The sequence below is a fragment of the Lepisosteus oculatus genome, chromosome 2 (assembly GCF_040954835.1).
Source record: "Lepisosteus oculatus isolate fLepOcu1 chromosome 2, fLepOcu1.hap2, whole genome shotgun sequence".
In the NCBI taxonomy this organism is placed as follows: Eukaryota; Metazoa; Chordata; class Actinopteri; order Semionotiformes; family Lepisosteidae; genus Lepisosteus; species Lepisosteus oculatus.
The window spans coordinates 51,772,915-51,790,381 of NC_090697.1; the positions used below are offsets into that span (position 1 = coordinate 51,772,915).

Consider the following 17,467-nt stretch of genomic DNA (forward strand, 5'->3'; position numbering starts at 1 on the left):
TCGCAATAAAACCGGAAAGGAAAGATGGGGAAATGAGTTCAGATATAAAGAATTAGCTTCCTGGGGAAACATAGTGCAGTACCTTCCCATATGAAGTTGCCGCCGACTCGTTTAATGTATTTAAACCAGAACGTGTCCTTGAAGGGCTCCTCCAGGAGAATCTCTCCCATCCAGAAAAAAGGTTCGCATGTTGACAGAACAGTCTGCGCGGGTTTCATTGGCACTGCCTTATTAGGATCCCACTCGCCCATCTCTGGCCTCGAACCCAGCACGAACACTTCTATGTCCTCGCATTCCGGAGTCAGTATGACACCGAATCTGAACAACATCATCTTCTACTCGTGAGACAGAAAACACAAGACGGACGGGACACTAAAACAGCCGGCCACGATAGCAGTGTAATTCAACTACGCGACAATTAAGCTAATGTTAATGTATAATCAAGGATCAAATTTGAGTTTTTTTCTATGCCTATGATATCTTTTTATGAAGCTAAAAATATATATACATTAGTATAAATACTTCTCTAACGTCAGTTCTACAGTACGATAAATCTACCTTGATTTAATGGCCGAATTATTACCTTCTAAAAATAAACTGCTAAAATGTAAACAGCCGGTATTTAAGCTGTACCGTGGCTGGTAAAAGACAAACTGTTCTTCTTCGCCTTCCCTTCTTTTTATTTCTCAGATTTGATAAATATTGAGAAATACAACATATTAATGAACTACCGTAAGCAAAAGAGCCGTTTAAACCTTCTCAACAAAGTCACAAATCTGCTATGCAAGGCAAGGAACGCTGATCTTATTGTGTACGATACTGCCATCTTTGGACTGGGAAGACAACCTGCCTTTACGCAATATATTTTAGTTTTTAAATATGTTAAATTTTTTAAATCGTTAATGTGTTAACATTATGTCTTAATTGTCTTAATTATTGCGTTTGCTGTTTTTAAAAATAAAATTATTACTGTACTTTACAGAATACTACTTTTATGTTGAATGGAAAAGAAGAGGAAAATAATTACGTGAGTTGTTTTGTTATCAGTAGTCAACATGAATATATTGTTCTTTAGCGCAAAACAGATGAAGAATTTTTCAAATCAATTATGCAAAGGGGTGACTTGGTTAACAAGATTTAGTACTTAAGTATATCAATAACTTATTTCTATATCCACTATCTATACAGTATATATATCCATTTCTATGTCTTTTTCTAAGCGCTTACTCCTCATGAGGGAGCGATTATGTCTATATTTTACTGGTTATAAAATATATTTTTCAACGTTACAATGTTAAGATATACAGTATAGGGTTCTATAGCTTTCAAATCAACACTTCTGTATTAGAGAGGTAATTTTAATGGGAAATTAGAGGTTAAAATACGATCATACAATTATTTTTAAACTTGACTAGGCACAGGATCAAAACTTTGCTTAATTGTGGCCTCATCCACATTTTTCTGCAACTGTGAAAATTTCAGCGTGGGCACTTTCCGGAGAAATAGATGTGTAATGGTAGCTACTGACAGGTTGTGCGGGTTAGGCCTCGTTCCCTTGAGGGAAGCTGAATGATCTGTTGTCACTTTCAAGTAGTTTTATTTCCGAGGTATGTCATACAGTACCATCATCTTATGCTTGGCATTTGCCAGAACTGAACTCTCTTCTCCACTGAATAGTACTCTGATTATTTTTTAAGCACCAGCTGCCAAGAAGGGACACAAGGCAGCTCAGTTTCTTTTGTTGGTGGATAAAAGCCTGAAAATGAACTCCATAAAACAAATGACTTAACCTAATTTCAGTGTGGCTGTGTACAGTATGTTAAATACTCTCCCAGGAGGATGGTGCCTCCTATCTGAAACAGGTTAATGAGTAAATTAGGCAGGTCGTGATTAAAATGGTAAGGTAATGGATGTTTCCCCATTTCAAGTATGTTGTGGATTGTTTGCACTTTAAATGACTTACATTCATACTGTATGTATGATGTTTTGAATAATAATTTAGTACTGTAGATCTAGTATTGTTAAGAAAAGCCTAAGGGACAAATTGCTCAAGCTAAAAAAGTGAACATGGAATTGCTTTAATTTGAATTTGTTTATGCAAACTTTATTATGCAAACTGAAGTTTCAGGTAGACAGCCCAAGCATTTATTATGCTTATAGTAGGAGTTCACAACTGTACTTAATGTGATGCCATTGGCTGTGCTATATTTTTATTTAAAAAGGATAGCTTTTCATTTTGCAAGAGAATATGTGTATATATGAACACTACAGGCCTAGGACTCTTGGGTGAAGGAAATTTTATTAACCAAAATTATAACAGGTATATGCATTGAATGTTACAACCATCAAGACAACCAACTCTAATAAAAGGATCACTGCAAACCGCAGGAGTTTTTAATGATTGTATGATCAACAGTTTCAAACAAATGACATAAATGTTTCTTATAACAAATCTTCCCACAGGTTTTCAGGGCCACAAGCAAAGAAGCAACACTTCCTGGATGACTTAAATCACATTCCTACTCTCACTTCAATGAAGACAGGGGTAAGTAGGGAACATGACCATACACCAGGGAGAGAAACACAGGATTCTGAGTAGTATATCACACACTCGTTATGAATTCTGTGAAGCTAAAAGGAAGACTAATACGTGTGACGCAAAGCGTGTTCAAATATATATTCTGCATAGATCACACAGCTGAAAGTTGCATTTCTTTTCTTCTCTTTTCAGCATGGAATAAACCTTTACTTGTTCCTCCTCCTAGATCAAATTATTACTACAATCTGAAAATGACCATTTTTCAAAAGCTTGTTACTTACATTAAATTGATTTTTATAAAGAATATTTAAACAAGGAAAATTCATTATTTTCTTTTCATTGCCGTAAGAAAACCTTTAACACATTCAGTATTTAAGACAAAAAGGTCTCGTTTCATCTCGTGGGTTTGATTTGAATTTCAAATCAAATTTTATTTTCCACCTTCCAAAAATGCCTCAAAGCTATTCAAGAGTAGTAACATTTGCCAGTCTCAATTTCTATAAAGCTGTTATTTTAATTATATAAAAAACAGACACATTTTGTATTCAAAATAAACTTAATCATCTGTTGAATCCTAAAAAGAATGGTAATAATTAAAGTCCAAAAATATTTTCAAAGAGCAATCCTAAATTTTAATTTGATTTAACACTAACAACCCAGCAGGGTGATGTAAATCAATACTCTTGCAATTATGTCTATTCAACCAAAACTCTGACCTTTAGCAAGAGGAAGAAGTAATATTATATTAATCACAAACCCAGCTTCCACTTCTTTAGCAGCAGTTCATATCCTAATTGTCTTGTGTATATTTTGATCAATTTAAATACCATGGTTTCTCAGATTGTACATCTCATCAAATGTCTGCAGTGCACTCATCTAAAGTCTGATGTATTAGATATGAATATAAAAGGCAAACCTAACTCATCTGAATACATCAATGAATTGATTCCACATTTCTTTAAAATGTATTAAGACGGATATATTTCAGCTTTTGTAAACTTTAAATCCCCATTTAGGGATAGTGTTAATCGTTTCAAACCACAAAAAAATCTAAATAATACTGTATGGTATCCTGTGTAAGTTCCTGAAATCAAGTTGCGATCATTTCATTATATGCCCAGCAACAAGCAGCCATTATCCACTTATATGAAATAAAAGTTATACAAAATGTCCTAAGCAAGCTTCAAAACCTATTTCTATACAATAGAATTAAAAAAAGCTTCAGGGAGCTGTTTATACAGAAACACCAATCAGGGGGGGCATATTGGGGACAAAAAAATAAATCTTGAACCACCAAAAATTTAAGTTGTTTAGATTTTGCATACAGGACACATAGGGAGCAAATTCACTATGGTCTTTTATTTTATGCGCCAAAGGCTGCACAAATTGAATCTTTCTTGTTATTCCATTTTCACAAGTTCCGAGGATACGAGCTGTAGAGAAATAGTACAGTCCTTGTATTCCTACAAACCTTGCTCTTTCTGTTTACCTTGCCTTTTCATGAATGGGGACTGTAATAAAAAAATCAGGAAGATGCAGTAGGATTGTACATTCCTTTTATTAAACAGCAACACAATCACATGCATTTAGATATGCCCACTGCACCTGTGATGAACATTACTGTTAAAGTGCTTTCACCTCCAGTCAGAGGTATCTAGATAAATGTAACTGTGTTTCCAAACAATAGCTTCCCCACTACTCATTTACTTTTAAAAGATGGCAGTGGTGGTGAAGGGCACATCATGCACGATTCTGACTGCTCTTCCAAGGAGCAAACAAAAAATAACTACTTCACCCCAGTGTTAAGCAGCAGGAATTTTTTTTCTCTCATGTGTTTCTTTACTCTCTTTGTGTCCAGTTTGCAGATTCAATCATAGCACTAAAAAGCAGCTGAGAATTGCACACAAAGTACATACATTACTGCTTGAAACATGTGCATGAACAGGTAGTAAAGCAGTCCACTGCAGAATTCTGTGTATGTAAATACACACAAGAAAAATGAGGGCAACTTTGGGGTTTTTATACAAAAATCCTTCCTGTCTTTCCTCGGTGTTAAAGAAAGGTTTGAGGTGCACTACAAATTAAAAGTTAACTTAAAATTACACTTAGGAAATAAAGTGCTAGGTGATCATCTTTATACTACAGTATTGTATTTGTTTTAATTTACCATTACAATGAAATAATTATGTGCACTGTATAGAACTCCAAAACAATATTGTAAAAGATCTGCATAACACAACATTGCAATTTGCTGTGAAAATATCCTGCAAACTCTCACCATGCAACAAAACCTATCATCAACATAAATGTTAGGTGCAAGACTTCATGTCCTACTTGTTTTTAGACTAAAACAAAACTCTTGAGCCTTAAATGCTGTCCTAACTCCTTTAGCTGTTAAGATTCAATGGTAAGGTACAAGACAAGATATGGCTAGTAAAAATGATTATACAAATACATGCACTTCACATACTGAGACAAGTGATAAATGCACATTTCATTTGGTCAGTTTTAAAAAAAAAAGACAAAATAAAATTTCCTTGAGTTTCTTGCTAGTGTGTGCATATTCTTAACATTTGAAATTACCCAAAGGGTACTAATTAAATATCAAACCATGCAGAATAACATAACAATATACAAAGATATCAGAGTCCCACAGGGGAAATTAATGATAAAGATCAAAAGAAACTTATTTCCAGCAAGTCAAGTGTTATTTCATACATTAAGGCTCCTCTTTTAAACTTTAATACAGCACAGTACTTTTATATAAAAAATAATTTTAACATCAAAACAGTTTATATACACAGTGACATTTTTATGTATACATAATCTGCAGTACATTGATAAAAGTATCAAATTACAAAGAGGTTATGTTGAGTGTTATAGCTCTTTAATCAGAGTGGAAGATGCAGACTAGAAGATGTATTTTCATAATACTGGCTTTAAAACTGAACGCAGGGATCGTCCTTCTTTAGTTAGCTCCCTTGTCACACACATACAAGGCAAAGGGATAGCCTCTTCTCTTCGTTCCACAGTATTGAACTTGCACTTCTTCAGGTGGTCAGCCATACTAGTAATGTCAGCAAACTTCCATTCGTGCACAGTCCCAAAAGCTGTACTGAATCTCCACACCTAGGGAAATGCACAATTAAACAAGTAATTAACACTTTTCATTATTAGGTACTCATCTATATATTCACCTCATTAGAAAACATATTCAGCAGGCCTGAATTACAACACAGAAATAGGAAGCATGTGTAAAAATATTGATTTCTTGATAAAACCAAAAACATTGATTTTGTGCTTTTACTTATTATTTTGAGCAGAATAAAGTATTCAAATTGTCAAGATAGCATTTTTCACTCTCTTACATACAACCACTGCAACTAACAATTTCTATAAAAGTAGTTTACAGTTTCACCAGGCTATCTCTGTTTGCAGAAATGGAAAATGGGACAGATCTGAAGGCTTTTTCAAACTAGGTGATGTGTCTTGCCAACATTTAGTTACCAACCTTGTCTTTTATCTGCCAAGATGAAGGTCCATTTGGATATTGCCTCTTTTCCCACAAAAGAATAACCATTCCACGAACCTGCAGCAAACTAGCACACACATCTCTCATCATCCGTGATACTCTAGACAGCTGGCACAGACTGAAGCCATCCAGGAACCCTGCAATGTGCTGCAGAACCTCAAATGGAAGATTACTCAAATGGTCATAGTGAGACCCAGATGAGCAAGTGTTGTTGGAAATGGGTTCCGTCAACAGTGCAGGTACACTAGGCTGGACTCCAAATGATCTTAGATGTCGATCATGAATAATTTTAGAACCTTGTACAGAGGGGCAGAACCTTCTTTGGGAGTAGGTGCAGCCATAGTAAGCCAAAGGGCATCTGTGTTCCATCCAACCATTCAGGCCAGCATGAATGTCTCCATGAACATTTTTAAAATGAGAGGAAAATTCATCTCTCCTAAATAACTGCCCACAAACAAAAGTAAACATAGATCGCTGCTTGGTTTGGTATCGAGCCACACATTCTAGAACCAGGTCCAGCCTGAGCGTCTGGAAGGGGGTTGGGTTGGAAAGTTGTGGATTTGCATGATCGCAAGCAGAAGCTGAAGCTATTTCACCCACCATGGTGTTTGTTGCCAAGATAGCAGAAGGAAACGAAAAGGTTTGTGTACCAAAGTCAATACGATAACCATCAACAAACCTACTATCTGAAATTCCTCTGCCACCAGGTGAGTCACCCAGACAGAAGAGTAAGGCCGCTGTGATAAGGTCAATTCCATGAAGACCCATTGGATCATCTGCCACTTCTAGGTCAGAGGTGTCAACAGCTTTGTCTTCCATTTTTGCACGAAATGAATATGGATCAGTAAATAGAGTTCTGCGTCCATTAAATGTAAATACGCTCATCCCTCTAAGAAACTGGAGATTCTGTAACTTGCGTTCAAACCTTCTGTCCTCACTGTCAATGGGCAAGGACTGCAGGGCATTATTTTGCAGGATTTCAGGCAGTGGTAGTGGTGGAGGTGATGGCCGAGAACCAGAAGGTTCCTGCACTACAACAGGTATGGAATTATAAGTCATCATAGACCTACATTCTGGCATGCTGACTGCCCAAGACCCATTGATTTCAGAGTGTTTCGATTCAGCTTCTTCTAAATCCATTTCCTCCTGTTCCAATTCATCCTGGATGCCTTCTGCATTGTGAAATCCATTACAAAGGGTTTTCTGATTTTTCATCCTCTCAACGATGTTCATTATCTCTCCCCCCTCTACCTCTTCTTTTAAAAACTCTAATCCATTTTGCTCTGACCACATTTTTCTATCACTCAGTGCTTCTGCTACTACATCATGATCCACTCCACCAACTGCTCCAAGCTCAAATCCAGACTCATCATGCTCTTTCATCTCAACATTTTCCAAGTCCAAAGCTTTTACTTCATCCTTCACATGGATATCACCATTCCTTTCACTCTTTTCTTCAGGAAGACTTCCATTGATTAAGTCCATATCCCGTGTTGCATTACTCAGTATGTCCAAGGCTGCAGCTAAGCTTCTCGTAGTCTCTACTGTAGCTCTGTAAAGTTCACCATATGATTCTGCATCCATAGCAAAAATTCCATTTGCAGGTTTGTCTTCTGGTATGCTGGATGCCATAGGCATCTTTTCACTGGTACTGGGCTGTTTGTCAACATTTTTGGATACCATGGTGGCCACTTTAAGCGATTCTAGAAGCATTCGCTGATCCTGCAGTGCTAATGCCATATCAAGTTGTTCTACATCATCAACGTCTTTGCTTAGGTTCTCATAAGATTTCCGATCTGCGTAGCTCACTGGCCACCGGTTCCATTCCATAGTGCAACAGACCACACTTGCTGGGCATATTTCAAGATGTTCGGCTATTTTGTTCCTTGCAATTATAAATGGACATCCGAATCCACTGTTTAAACAAGGCACTCTTTCAAGAGGGCACAACAGGCGATGCTCATCTACTTTACATGAATGGAAAACAGCTCCACAGATTAAAGGACAACCAATTAGGTCACAAGAAACTCCAGTCTCCAGCCTGGCCATACATCTCCGGTTGACACAGTTCATGCAGTGTACGTGCTGCTGCACCTCCATTTTGGGGGTCACCAGCCCTGGAAGACAATTAAGTGAGAATTAGTTGTAGGCCTAATCTGGAGATTTACTGTTCACAATGTCATACAACAAATAGTGCCAAAGAAACTTTACATTTACTATAATAGGAAATATTTAAGGCTTTTTGTTTTAGACAATTTATCCTTTTAAACTCTCATACACTCCATTTTAAGCTTAAGGCCTACCAGTAAAGACTGCATAAAAGAAAAGTAATACACCACAATGAAGAATGGAATATTTCTTGAAAATTAAGTCCAGTTTCCCTCTCAAGGGACAGCTGCTTCATGTTGTTTTGTAAGCAGAGGAGGGATAATTATTTATTGCCTTCCTGTGCCTAACCAATACAATCAATGCATAGCAAATATGTGTTTACAAAAATGTAATAGTAACAATTTCTCTATTGATAAGTGACATATTCTTAAGCATTCCAAATTAAATAATTAAAAACAGATACATACATCCCTGCACCAAAAGCAACATTTTCCTCTTCAATGATTATCATTTCATTTCATATAACAACAACAATATCCAGAATCCTTATTTCTATAAATGGACTTCAGAAAGCTTTCTGGAAATTAAATCACAACGTTGGTTCTAAGAATAACATCAGCAATGCATTAGGAACGTTTCAGCCTGTAACTGCTGCCAAAAATTGAGGACTTGAACATTTGTCATGTTTTTAAAATCCATTATCATGTCTAACTGCTTTTAAAATATCTAAAAAAAGTGAAAAATATCCAGTGCCAGAAAGTGTCCATTGATAAGTACTCATTTAAAATAAGATAGCTTTATTAGCAATATACAATTTCTTGTATTAGAAATTTGTCTTTTCGCATACTCCAGCTTGGTCTCCATGAGACATACAGGCACACAGACAGGGAGAGAGAAGCTTGGGGTCAGAGCGCAGGGTCAGCCATTTATATGGCACCCCTGGAGCAGCTGGGGTTAAGCGTCTTGTTCAGGGGCCCAACGAAGTAGGATTCCTCTGCCAGCTACGGGATTGAACCGGCAACCTTCCAGCCGCAGGCACAGATCCTTAGCCACAGTACCACTGCTCCACCCAAGGTTTTGCAATTTCACATTACTAAATGTTCTTAAAATGCATCTTCACAGAAGAACCTAACAACTTCCTTTAACCACAGTGTGTGCTATAGTAAATAAACTTTATTAATTAAATTGGTTTAGGTGTACAAGTGGTCTCCTGTAGATCACTATTGATTGGTTAACTCATCCAACTCTAATCCAAAGGATTATCACCTTTACACAATCATACAGTTTGTGATTAAAATAGTATTTTAACACATTTCATACCTGTTGACATAATGTTTTCACACCCAGCAATCATTATGCAATTTATCTTGGCTCTTGGCATATGTCTTAGGAAAATGGTTCACACCCTTTTTGTAGTCAACCTCACACATATCCGTGAAGTTATTTAAAAACAAGCTCTCCTTAACATTAGGTATACATAAAGAAATCAAAACTTTCTTTCACCTACCTTTTGCCACCAAATAAGAGCCATTTCAGTATGCAAGAAGTTGAGGCAACTGCTTCAAAAAGAATCAATTCAAAGCATTACTTTTTACTATGACAAAGTTCTGCCATTCTGTAAAGTGGAATGCTGCACTACAATATTTTTTCACATTATTTGTTATATATAGAGAGATTTTGGTAATTAAGATTTAAAGACATTGTATAGGATGTTGCACTGATTTGTTTTTTCCTCTCAGGATGTAGCTGAAACATTCAGATTTGTTCACTACAGAAAATTGTATTTTAAAAGTCTTGAAAGACATGGAAGTCTTAGATGAAAAAATGTGAAGAGGATTCCAACCCATAATAAGTGAAATGTAAACTTCAGCAGGGGTTCTCAGAAGCCTATGGCACACCATCTGACAAACAGAAATAGCGCACAGAACTGAACTTGCATCATCAAGCAGACCAATGCAGCTGACACAAAAACAGCTGTATTTCACTTGCTGAGTAAGTGTCAACATCTCTGGTAATGAAAGAAGCACAAGAGCTTGACTGAACTTGCAGCAAAATACTAAAAATAATCCCAGTTAGAGGGCTATGACCCTTGTTCCTAGAGCAAGATCAGATGAGTGTCTAAAGCACAGCATCTACCAAGTAATATCCTATTGTTAACTGCACTTTTTAAAACCTCAAGGTTACATCAGAAAGACCATTTTCAGTAATTTCAGGAAAGTGTACAGGCTATCATACATTTAATAAATTACTGGTATATTATTTTTTTTTTAAACATCAAGCTTTCATCTTGCTTATAAGTAATAGGAGAAATTTGTGCTCAGTCTCTGACATTTGGCAGCAAACTTGTAGCAGCACTAATGAGGAACAGCTAATAATGTACAGCACAGCAGAGGAATCACCTACTATCTGGCCCGGCCACTGGGACTGAAGCTACTCTATTGAGGGAAGCCCTCAAAAAAGTAAATTAGACTTTGAAGGTTTTCATTTTTAATAAATTGGTTGAACTGACAAACACATACATAAATTTAATTAGGGAAAAGTGCTTAACAAAAAAAGTTGTTGTTTTTTAATCAATATTTATTTACAGAGCACAGTTAGATTAAAAAAAGGTTTCAGCCTGTGAAAATATTACTACAGAATTTTGGCATTCTTTTGGCATCCTACTGCATCTAGCCATTTTGAGCCAAATCATCTGACAAAAATATTAACATTCCAGAATAATTTGTCGATCAAGACAAAGATATCATTAAACCTGTTAACGGCAAAACAATACTAGACAGTACCTTCATTTTATACATTTTATCACACTGAGATCCCTTTCTCCAAATAAAAAAAGTGTGATGAAAAATAATATTCAGAAGGTAAACTGAGAAGATTTTAATACTATTTTTTCTCACTATGTTGTGAGAGGGGCATAAATATGGGGTGTAAAACCATACTTGTAAGACGAAATCTTTCTGGATTTATGTTCATCTTGGAACATCTTTAAAATAAAGATCTCAAAGGGTTGCACTACTGTTTTCATACCTGGGGCTCCACATCCATGATCAGGATTAAAGAAAAACATATATTTGTTTTCGTTATTGATAAGTTGTGCCGAAAGACCAAGACTAAAATAGGTTTCTGGCTGCTGTGTAAGTGCCCCAGCGTCTTTCTTCCTGTCATGAGCTGATAGTTTTTATTTTTAGTTATACTTTTGTGCTGTTTATTTGTTGTTTTTTCATTCTGATCTTGGTTGTGAAGCCCCATGTATGGGTACACTAGTGCAACCCGTTGAGGTCTTGGTTATTTTAAAGATGTTTCATGATAAACAGAAATCCATTATATATGATAAATAGAATTTTCAATAAAACTTTCTATGTTTATAGTTTCTGAAGTTTATGTGAGGACAATTAATAAGCTGCATTTGCAAATGCAACAAAATAAATTTTAGATTTTAAAACTAAATCTCCACCATACTGAGAATGAAACAACACTTTCATTTTTAAAGTTTGTAGGAACTGCCATATTACATTGTCAAAATTATCAAATACAATCACAGCACTCTGCAATTTAATGTTTATTTTTAATTGTAAGTTTTAATAAGTAATAAATTATGAATTCCTTTTTCGCAAGTATAATTTGTGGGTCTGCAAAAAAATAAAGAGGTTTTATACAATTATGGGGACTTTGTGTGATTGTGGGCAAGTAAACTTACAGGTTCTGGTAAACTGTGTGGATTCCTGTAGCAATGAAGTATAGTGACTATGTATGAATTGATGTCTTTTATGTAATCTTATACGTTTTTTGTACGTCACTATGCATGTAAAACATGGCTGCCTGAATGCAAAACACATTTCTCAGAAATCAGACAAAGTATTATCATATCATAACAGTGCAGTTTTTATATTTTTTACAGGTGTTGTATGCAGCTCTAGACAATTTGATTAGTTGCTGCATGATTATTATAGATCTAAACACTTTCGTGGATGGAATGGATTTATATTTAAAAATTCCAAAACAGACATTTCAAATTATTTCAATCAACTACAAAAGGAAAGTTACTATCAGAAGGCATTAATGAAACTAAGTGTTTACATTACACTTACAGGTTACATTAACAAGGATGTATCTCTTAATAGCTTGCTACGTTTCAGGTTAAAGGAGCAGGAAAAGCCAAACTCAAAATACTTTAAATTAAACGTTAATTTTAATTTAATTTAAACTTTAAATTATTTTGAGTGTACCAGTGCAGACAGAAGACTTGATAAGTATGATTATATTGAATGTTTCTTTAATTGTGGATCTGGCCAATTTGTGCATAAACGTCCAGTTGCTAAGATCTAAACTCTTATCGAACCGAGATTAAATGTGAGCCTTTTTCCCCCCTCTTCATCAGAAAATAATAACCTTTCACACTTAAATAGTCCACAGACGTCTCCGATCTTGATATTATTTAAAGAAACAACATTTCAAAGAGCTAGCCACAAACAAGTCACACAATGTTTAATCAAAGTAAGAGGCTGAATGTAAGCATTGACCATGCCTTGTGGTCTTTTTACATGTCAAGAACATATCACATGCTGCATGCGTTACTTCAAAAGTTATTGTGCTTTTGACAGTCTTTCGTGATAGAATAACGAGCTTGAAACAGTGAAAACCAGCTCTGACGACAAGCCTAGGACAACTAACTAACACGCTTAAAAGAAAAAAAGCCGGCATTACAGCTTAAGTGACGAGTGGACTGCAGTTCCTACCTCAGAAGTAAACAAATGGCTCTTATCAAGCTTAAAATGTCACGACACTGGCAACATCGTTAAACAAACTCGGGGTCCTTTATTTACCCCGCAGTGGTCTGTGCTGCATTTTGACAGGTCTGCGTTTCTGTTTATATAACGAAAACTAACAGAAGACTCCCGATCCCCTCCCCCAAACCCCTCGGCCTGCACCATGTAACTTCGCCAAGGGGCAACAGAACCGGGCGTACCGGCTCACGCAGTAAGGACCCGAGAGCCCTTCTATAATAAAAAGTCAACTACCTTCCCCATTCTCCGTTAAAAAAAACATTTGAAATTCAAGCGCTAGAGCCGCTGGAGTTCACTACTTTCCATGAATCGAGTTCATTGCTGATGCTGAAAACAAATCCTGACAAAGCAAAGACTCCCGTCTCCCCAAGCTGTGACTCTGCTCGATTGGACTAAACTTTTTTCATCAACAATAGCAGCTAAACTAAACACCCCTCCTACCTTCGCTGTCCACAAACCCGCTCCTTTGTCACTCTGAACTTTCGTATCTCCTTCTTCGGTGGTCTTATCCAATAGTTGACAAAACTGACGCTTTTCTTTTCTCTGCCTCTTCTCTTTTTTCTGTCTCACAATTTTCCTCTCCCTCCCTCTATCGGGGTCTAGTCTCTCCTCTGGCCAGGACGCCAGTCTATGACGTCATCGCGCAGCGGTCAGAGTGCGGCTTGTCGGGAAACTGATTAAAGGCAACTTGTGTGTTGTTTTCTCATGAGGATGTCTTACATTTACCTTTTATTGTTATGTTTAAATATAATTATACAGATAATTAGAGCTATTTTTTTCATTTAGATTTAATGAATATATTTGATTTCTTTTATTTAAAAGTATTGACAGTTCTATTATATAATGTTTTGATGCAGAGAGTACTGTTTGTGTTGTCATCGGTTAATATGATTAGTAAAATCAGAACTAATGAATTAATATAAAAAGACAGTTTTTATTTGGCCGTTTTTGAATGCCTATGCTACTTTATTGCCTGATATATATATATAAAGCTAAAGAGAGATACAGTTGTGAGAAAACGTTTGTGAACTCTTAGGAATTATATGGATTTCTGTATGAATGGCTCCAAACGTGATCTGATCTTCATCTTAGTCATAATAATAAATAAAGACAGTCTTATTTAACAAACAACACATAGCCTTTTATATTGCCATATATTTATTGAACAAGTGGTTTTAACAGTCAAAGTCATTGATGGAAAAAGTATGTGAACCCTTATATTTAGAAACTAGTGAAACCTCCTTTACTGCCAATAACTTCAACCAAACGTTTTCTGTAGCTGCTGATCAGACCTGTGCAGCGGTTAGGAGGTATTTTGGTCCATTCCTCTATACAAAACTGTTTCAGTTCATGTACATTTTTGGGATGCCTTGCTTGAACGGCCTGCTTCAGATCACACCACAGCATTTCAATGGGATTGAGGTCAGCACTTTGACTTAGCCATTCAAAAATACTGAATTTCTTCTGTTTGAGCCACTCTGTAGTTGATTTACTTCTGTTTTGGATCATTGTTATGTTGCATGACACAACTTCTTTTGACTTTTAGATCACAGACAGACACCCTGACATTCTGCTGTAGAATGTCCTGATACAACCTGGAATTCATTGGTCCCTCAATGATTGCAATCTGTCCAGGCTGAGGCAGCAAAGCAGCCCCACACCATTATACTCCCTCCACCATGCTTCACAGCTGGGATGAGGTTTTGGTGTTTGTATGCAGTGTTTTGATTTCTCCAAACATAATACTGTGTACATTTACCAAAAAGCTCAACTTTTGTCTAATCTGTCCACAGAACATTGTTCCAGTAGTGCTGTGGAACATCCAGGTGGTCTTTACGAAACTTGAGACGGGCAGCAATGTTTTCTTTTGGAGAGCAGTGGTGTCCTCCATGGTAACCTCCCATGAACCTCTTGTTCAGTGTTTTTCTTATGGTCGACTCATGAACACAGACGTTATCAAGTGCAAAAGATGCAGATCCTTAGCCGTCAACCTAGGGTTCTTTGTCACCTGTTTGAGGATTGTACGGCGTGCCCTTGCACTGATCTTTGTAGTATGTTCGTGCCTAGGGAGAGTAGCAACGGTGCTGAATTTCTTCCATTTGTAAACTATCTGCCTGACTTTGGAATGATGGAGGCCCAAGTCTTAAGAAAACCTTTTGTAACCCTTTCCAGTCTTATGAGCTTCAGAACTTTTATTCTGGGGCCTGGGCCATTGATCAGGCCATATTGCAATTCAACAGACGTTTGTTGTGGAGAGCGCATAACCAAAAATGTCAGTAGAGTGTAAACTCTCTTTAAAAATGATGCTTTAATAAAGTAGAATTGCCTACACCGGGTTTTGAAAAACAAGCTTTGCTTGGAGTTATTACATCTGTGATGCTACATCAGTGAGGCAAAATCGTAGATTGGAATGTGTCATTGGATTGAAAAAAAAAATCATTCTGTGCAGAGTTAAAAGCTGATTTAGTATGGTCTATACCAGGATATTCTAAAGAATTACACCCTGTAGTGCTTTGATAAAGACTAATGGTGGAGACATTTGTGAGACACTTGTGAGACAGTAACCCCCCACCACCCATACATCCCTGGCCTAGGAGCTAGTAAAGAAGACTGATGGTCCCTAAGGACACCAGGATTGAGCCTTTGTGGGATAATAAAAACCACAGCTGTGAACCTGAACCATGTTTTACATACTTTAATTTCTTCTGTTTTTTACCTAGTTGTGTCATTTTCTGATCTGTGCTACCCAGCTGTGTCTGCAAGTTTAACCTCCATATCCTAATTTACATCTTGAGTATGTTATTCATTCTCCATGATAGAAGATATTTCTGTGAGTGCTCTGTGTAAGTGTGGATTGTGCCCTGTTGTGCCCAGCAGCCTTATCACTCTGCAACTCACAACGGGCAACCCACTGAAGCTCAGCAGGTGTGAGCCTGGTCAGTACCTGGATGAGAGACCTCCTGAGAAAAACTAAGGTTGCTGCTGGAAGAGGTGTTAGTGGGGACAGCAGGGGACTCTCACCCTGCGGTCCATGTGGGCTCTAATGCCCCAGTATAGTGACAGGGACACTTTACTGTAAACAAGCGGATGTAAAATCGAGGTCCTGACTCTCTGTGGTCATTAAAAATGCCAGGGGGTTTCTTGAAAAGAGTAGGGGTGTAACCTCAGCGTTCTAGCCAAATTTCCCATTGGCCCTTACCAGTTATGGCATCCTTATAATTCCCATCTATGAATTGGCTTCATTACTCTGCTATCCTCCCCACTGATATCTGATGTGTGGTGAGCATTCTGGCGCACTATGGCTGCCGTCGCATCATCCAGGTGGATGCTGCACATTGGTGGTGGTGGAGGGGAGTCCCCATTACCTGTAAAGCGCTTTGAGTGGAGTGTCCAGAAAACTGCTTTATAAGTGTAAGCAATTATTAATATTAATAACTGAGTGTTTAATTAAAAAAACCCACAATTCTACTGTTTCCTGCTTTATAATAAGAGCTTTGCTGGTACTCACCAGTCCTAGACTATGTAAGAAAATTACAAATGATTACAAACAAGAGGAAGATGCTTGACCTAACTGTCACACCCTCTGCAGCCAGAGGGCGCTCCTTCTCTGTCCTGTCTCTCATGTCCAGTTCTTTGCTGTCCTTCCGGTGTTTCTCTCTCTCTGGGGCTATATATTTCCAGGTCTTTCATTCTGCCTTCGCTCAGCACTGACGTTCAGATGTCCTGAGACCCGCCTAGCACCAGGTCGCCCCACGTCCGCTACTTGAGGGCATAGGTTTCTATACGGCATTCCCTGAACAGCTGAGCCCGAGCTAACCCCCGTCTCACCGCTACTCATAGGGTCTTTTCACTCTCCTGTCATTCCACGGTTCGTCCCTTCCGACATCCGTGACACCAACTACCTTATCAGCTTTCTCATAGCTTAATGACCCAAGATTCCCATCAAACTATTTCTTTAGGAATCCCAAGACATTTGTGTATGTTTGTTCCAGATTCCTCAGTCTCTCTGTAAAGAAAGTGTCTGTTGTCTCTGGATGAATGCTCCTAAACAGAATTACCACTTTTGATTGAATTCTGCCTGATTTTATCTTAGCACAGTACTCTCATGGGACCATGGTAGTTTTTGTAGAGTGAATCTTCATAGCTTAACTACATATTACACATCAGTCATGACTGGTCTGAGTGGTTAAGTGACCTGAACACAGCAAGTCCCATCTAAAGATAGTTCAGAAAACAATACTCTCATCACAAATTTTAGAGTTAAATCGCATCAGGAGAGAAACAAGTGGGGAGCTGCATCAGTTGCAAAGGAGTATGTTTTAGTTTATCACACACTGAAAAGGAGGAAGAAAGAAAAAAGGTCACAGCACCTCCAATGTGGATCCGTCTTCAGTGTGTGATGCTGTTTATCCTCCTTTCTTTCTAATTTAGAGGTATAATGAACTTCTGTGTTCTACAGAGAGAATGCTTTGCTGTATACCACCAGTCTCTAAATTCCATGCT

At 37.4% G+C, this 17,467-nt stretch overlaps 2 protein-coding genes and 1 long non-coding RNA gene across 5 annotated transcripts in view; 1 reads left to right on the forward strand and 2 right to left on the reverse strand.

Annotated features, from left to right (window-relative positions):
* epm2a (EPM2A glucan phosphatase, laforin) overlaps positions 1-802 on the reverse strand; it is a 30,799-nt gene extending 29,997 nt beyond the window's left edge. The window contains exons 1-2 of one of the 3 annotated variants that reach the window (XM_015348431.2): positions 634-802; positions 83-335 (exon numbers count right to left, since the gene is read on the reverse strand). In XM_015348431.2, coding sequence (XP_015203917.1) covers positions 83-332 — 250 coding nt within the window. In that variant the 5' untranslated portion in view covers positions 333-335; positions 634-802. Of the gene's footprint in view, positions 1-82; positions 336-583 lie in introns of all 3 variants that reach the window. The other 2 variants (XM_015348425.2, XM_015348437.2) reach the window with 2 other exon arrangements.
* On the forward strand, positions 313-2,552 carry LOC138223136 (uncharacterized). Its single transcript, XR_011181650.1, has 3 exons — positions 313-398; positions 983-1,027; positions 2,464-2,552. It is a non-coding gene; the product is annotated as an uncharacterized lncRNA (long non-coding RNA).
* fbxo30a (F-box protein 30a) lies at positions 2,281-13,591 on the reverse strand. Its single transcript, XM_006625812.3, has 3 exons — positions 13,406-13,591; positions 6,051-8,188; positions 2,281-5,668 (listed from the first exon to the last, which is right to left on the reverse strand). Exons 2-3 carry the CDS (start codon positions 8,169-8,171, stop codon positions 5,465-5,467), a joined length of 2,325 nt encoding a protein of 774 aa, XP_006625875.1. The 5' UTR covers positions 8,172-8,188; positions 13,406-13,591; the 3' UTR covers positions 2,281-5,464.
* Positions 13,592-17,467: the final 3,876 nt, after the last annotated feature.

Bases quoted from the DNA above. Each gene is read 5' to 3' on its own strand.
- fbxo30a (XM_006625812.3), bottom strand. From the start codon at position 8,171: ATGGAGGTGCAGCAGCACGTACACTGCATGAACTGTGTCAACCGGAGA. The intron at 5,669-6,050 runs GTTGGTAACTAA...GCATTTCCCTAG, and splicing joins CTTGGCAGATAAAAGACAAG to GTGTGGAGATTCAGTACAGC.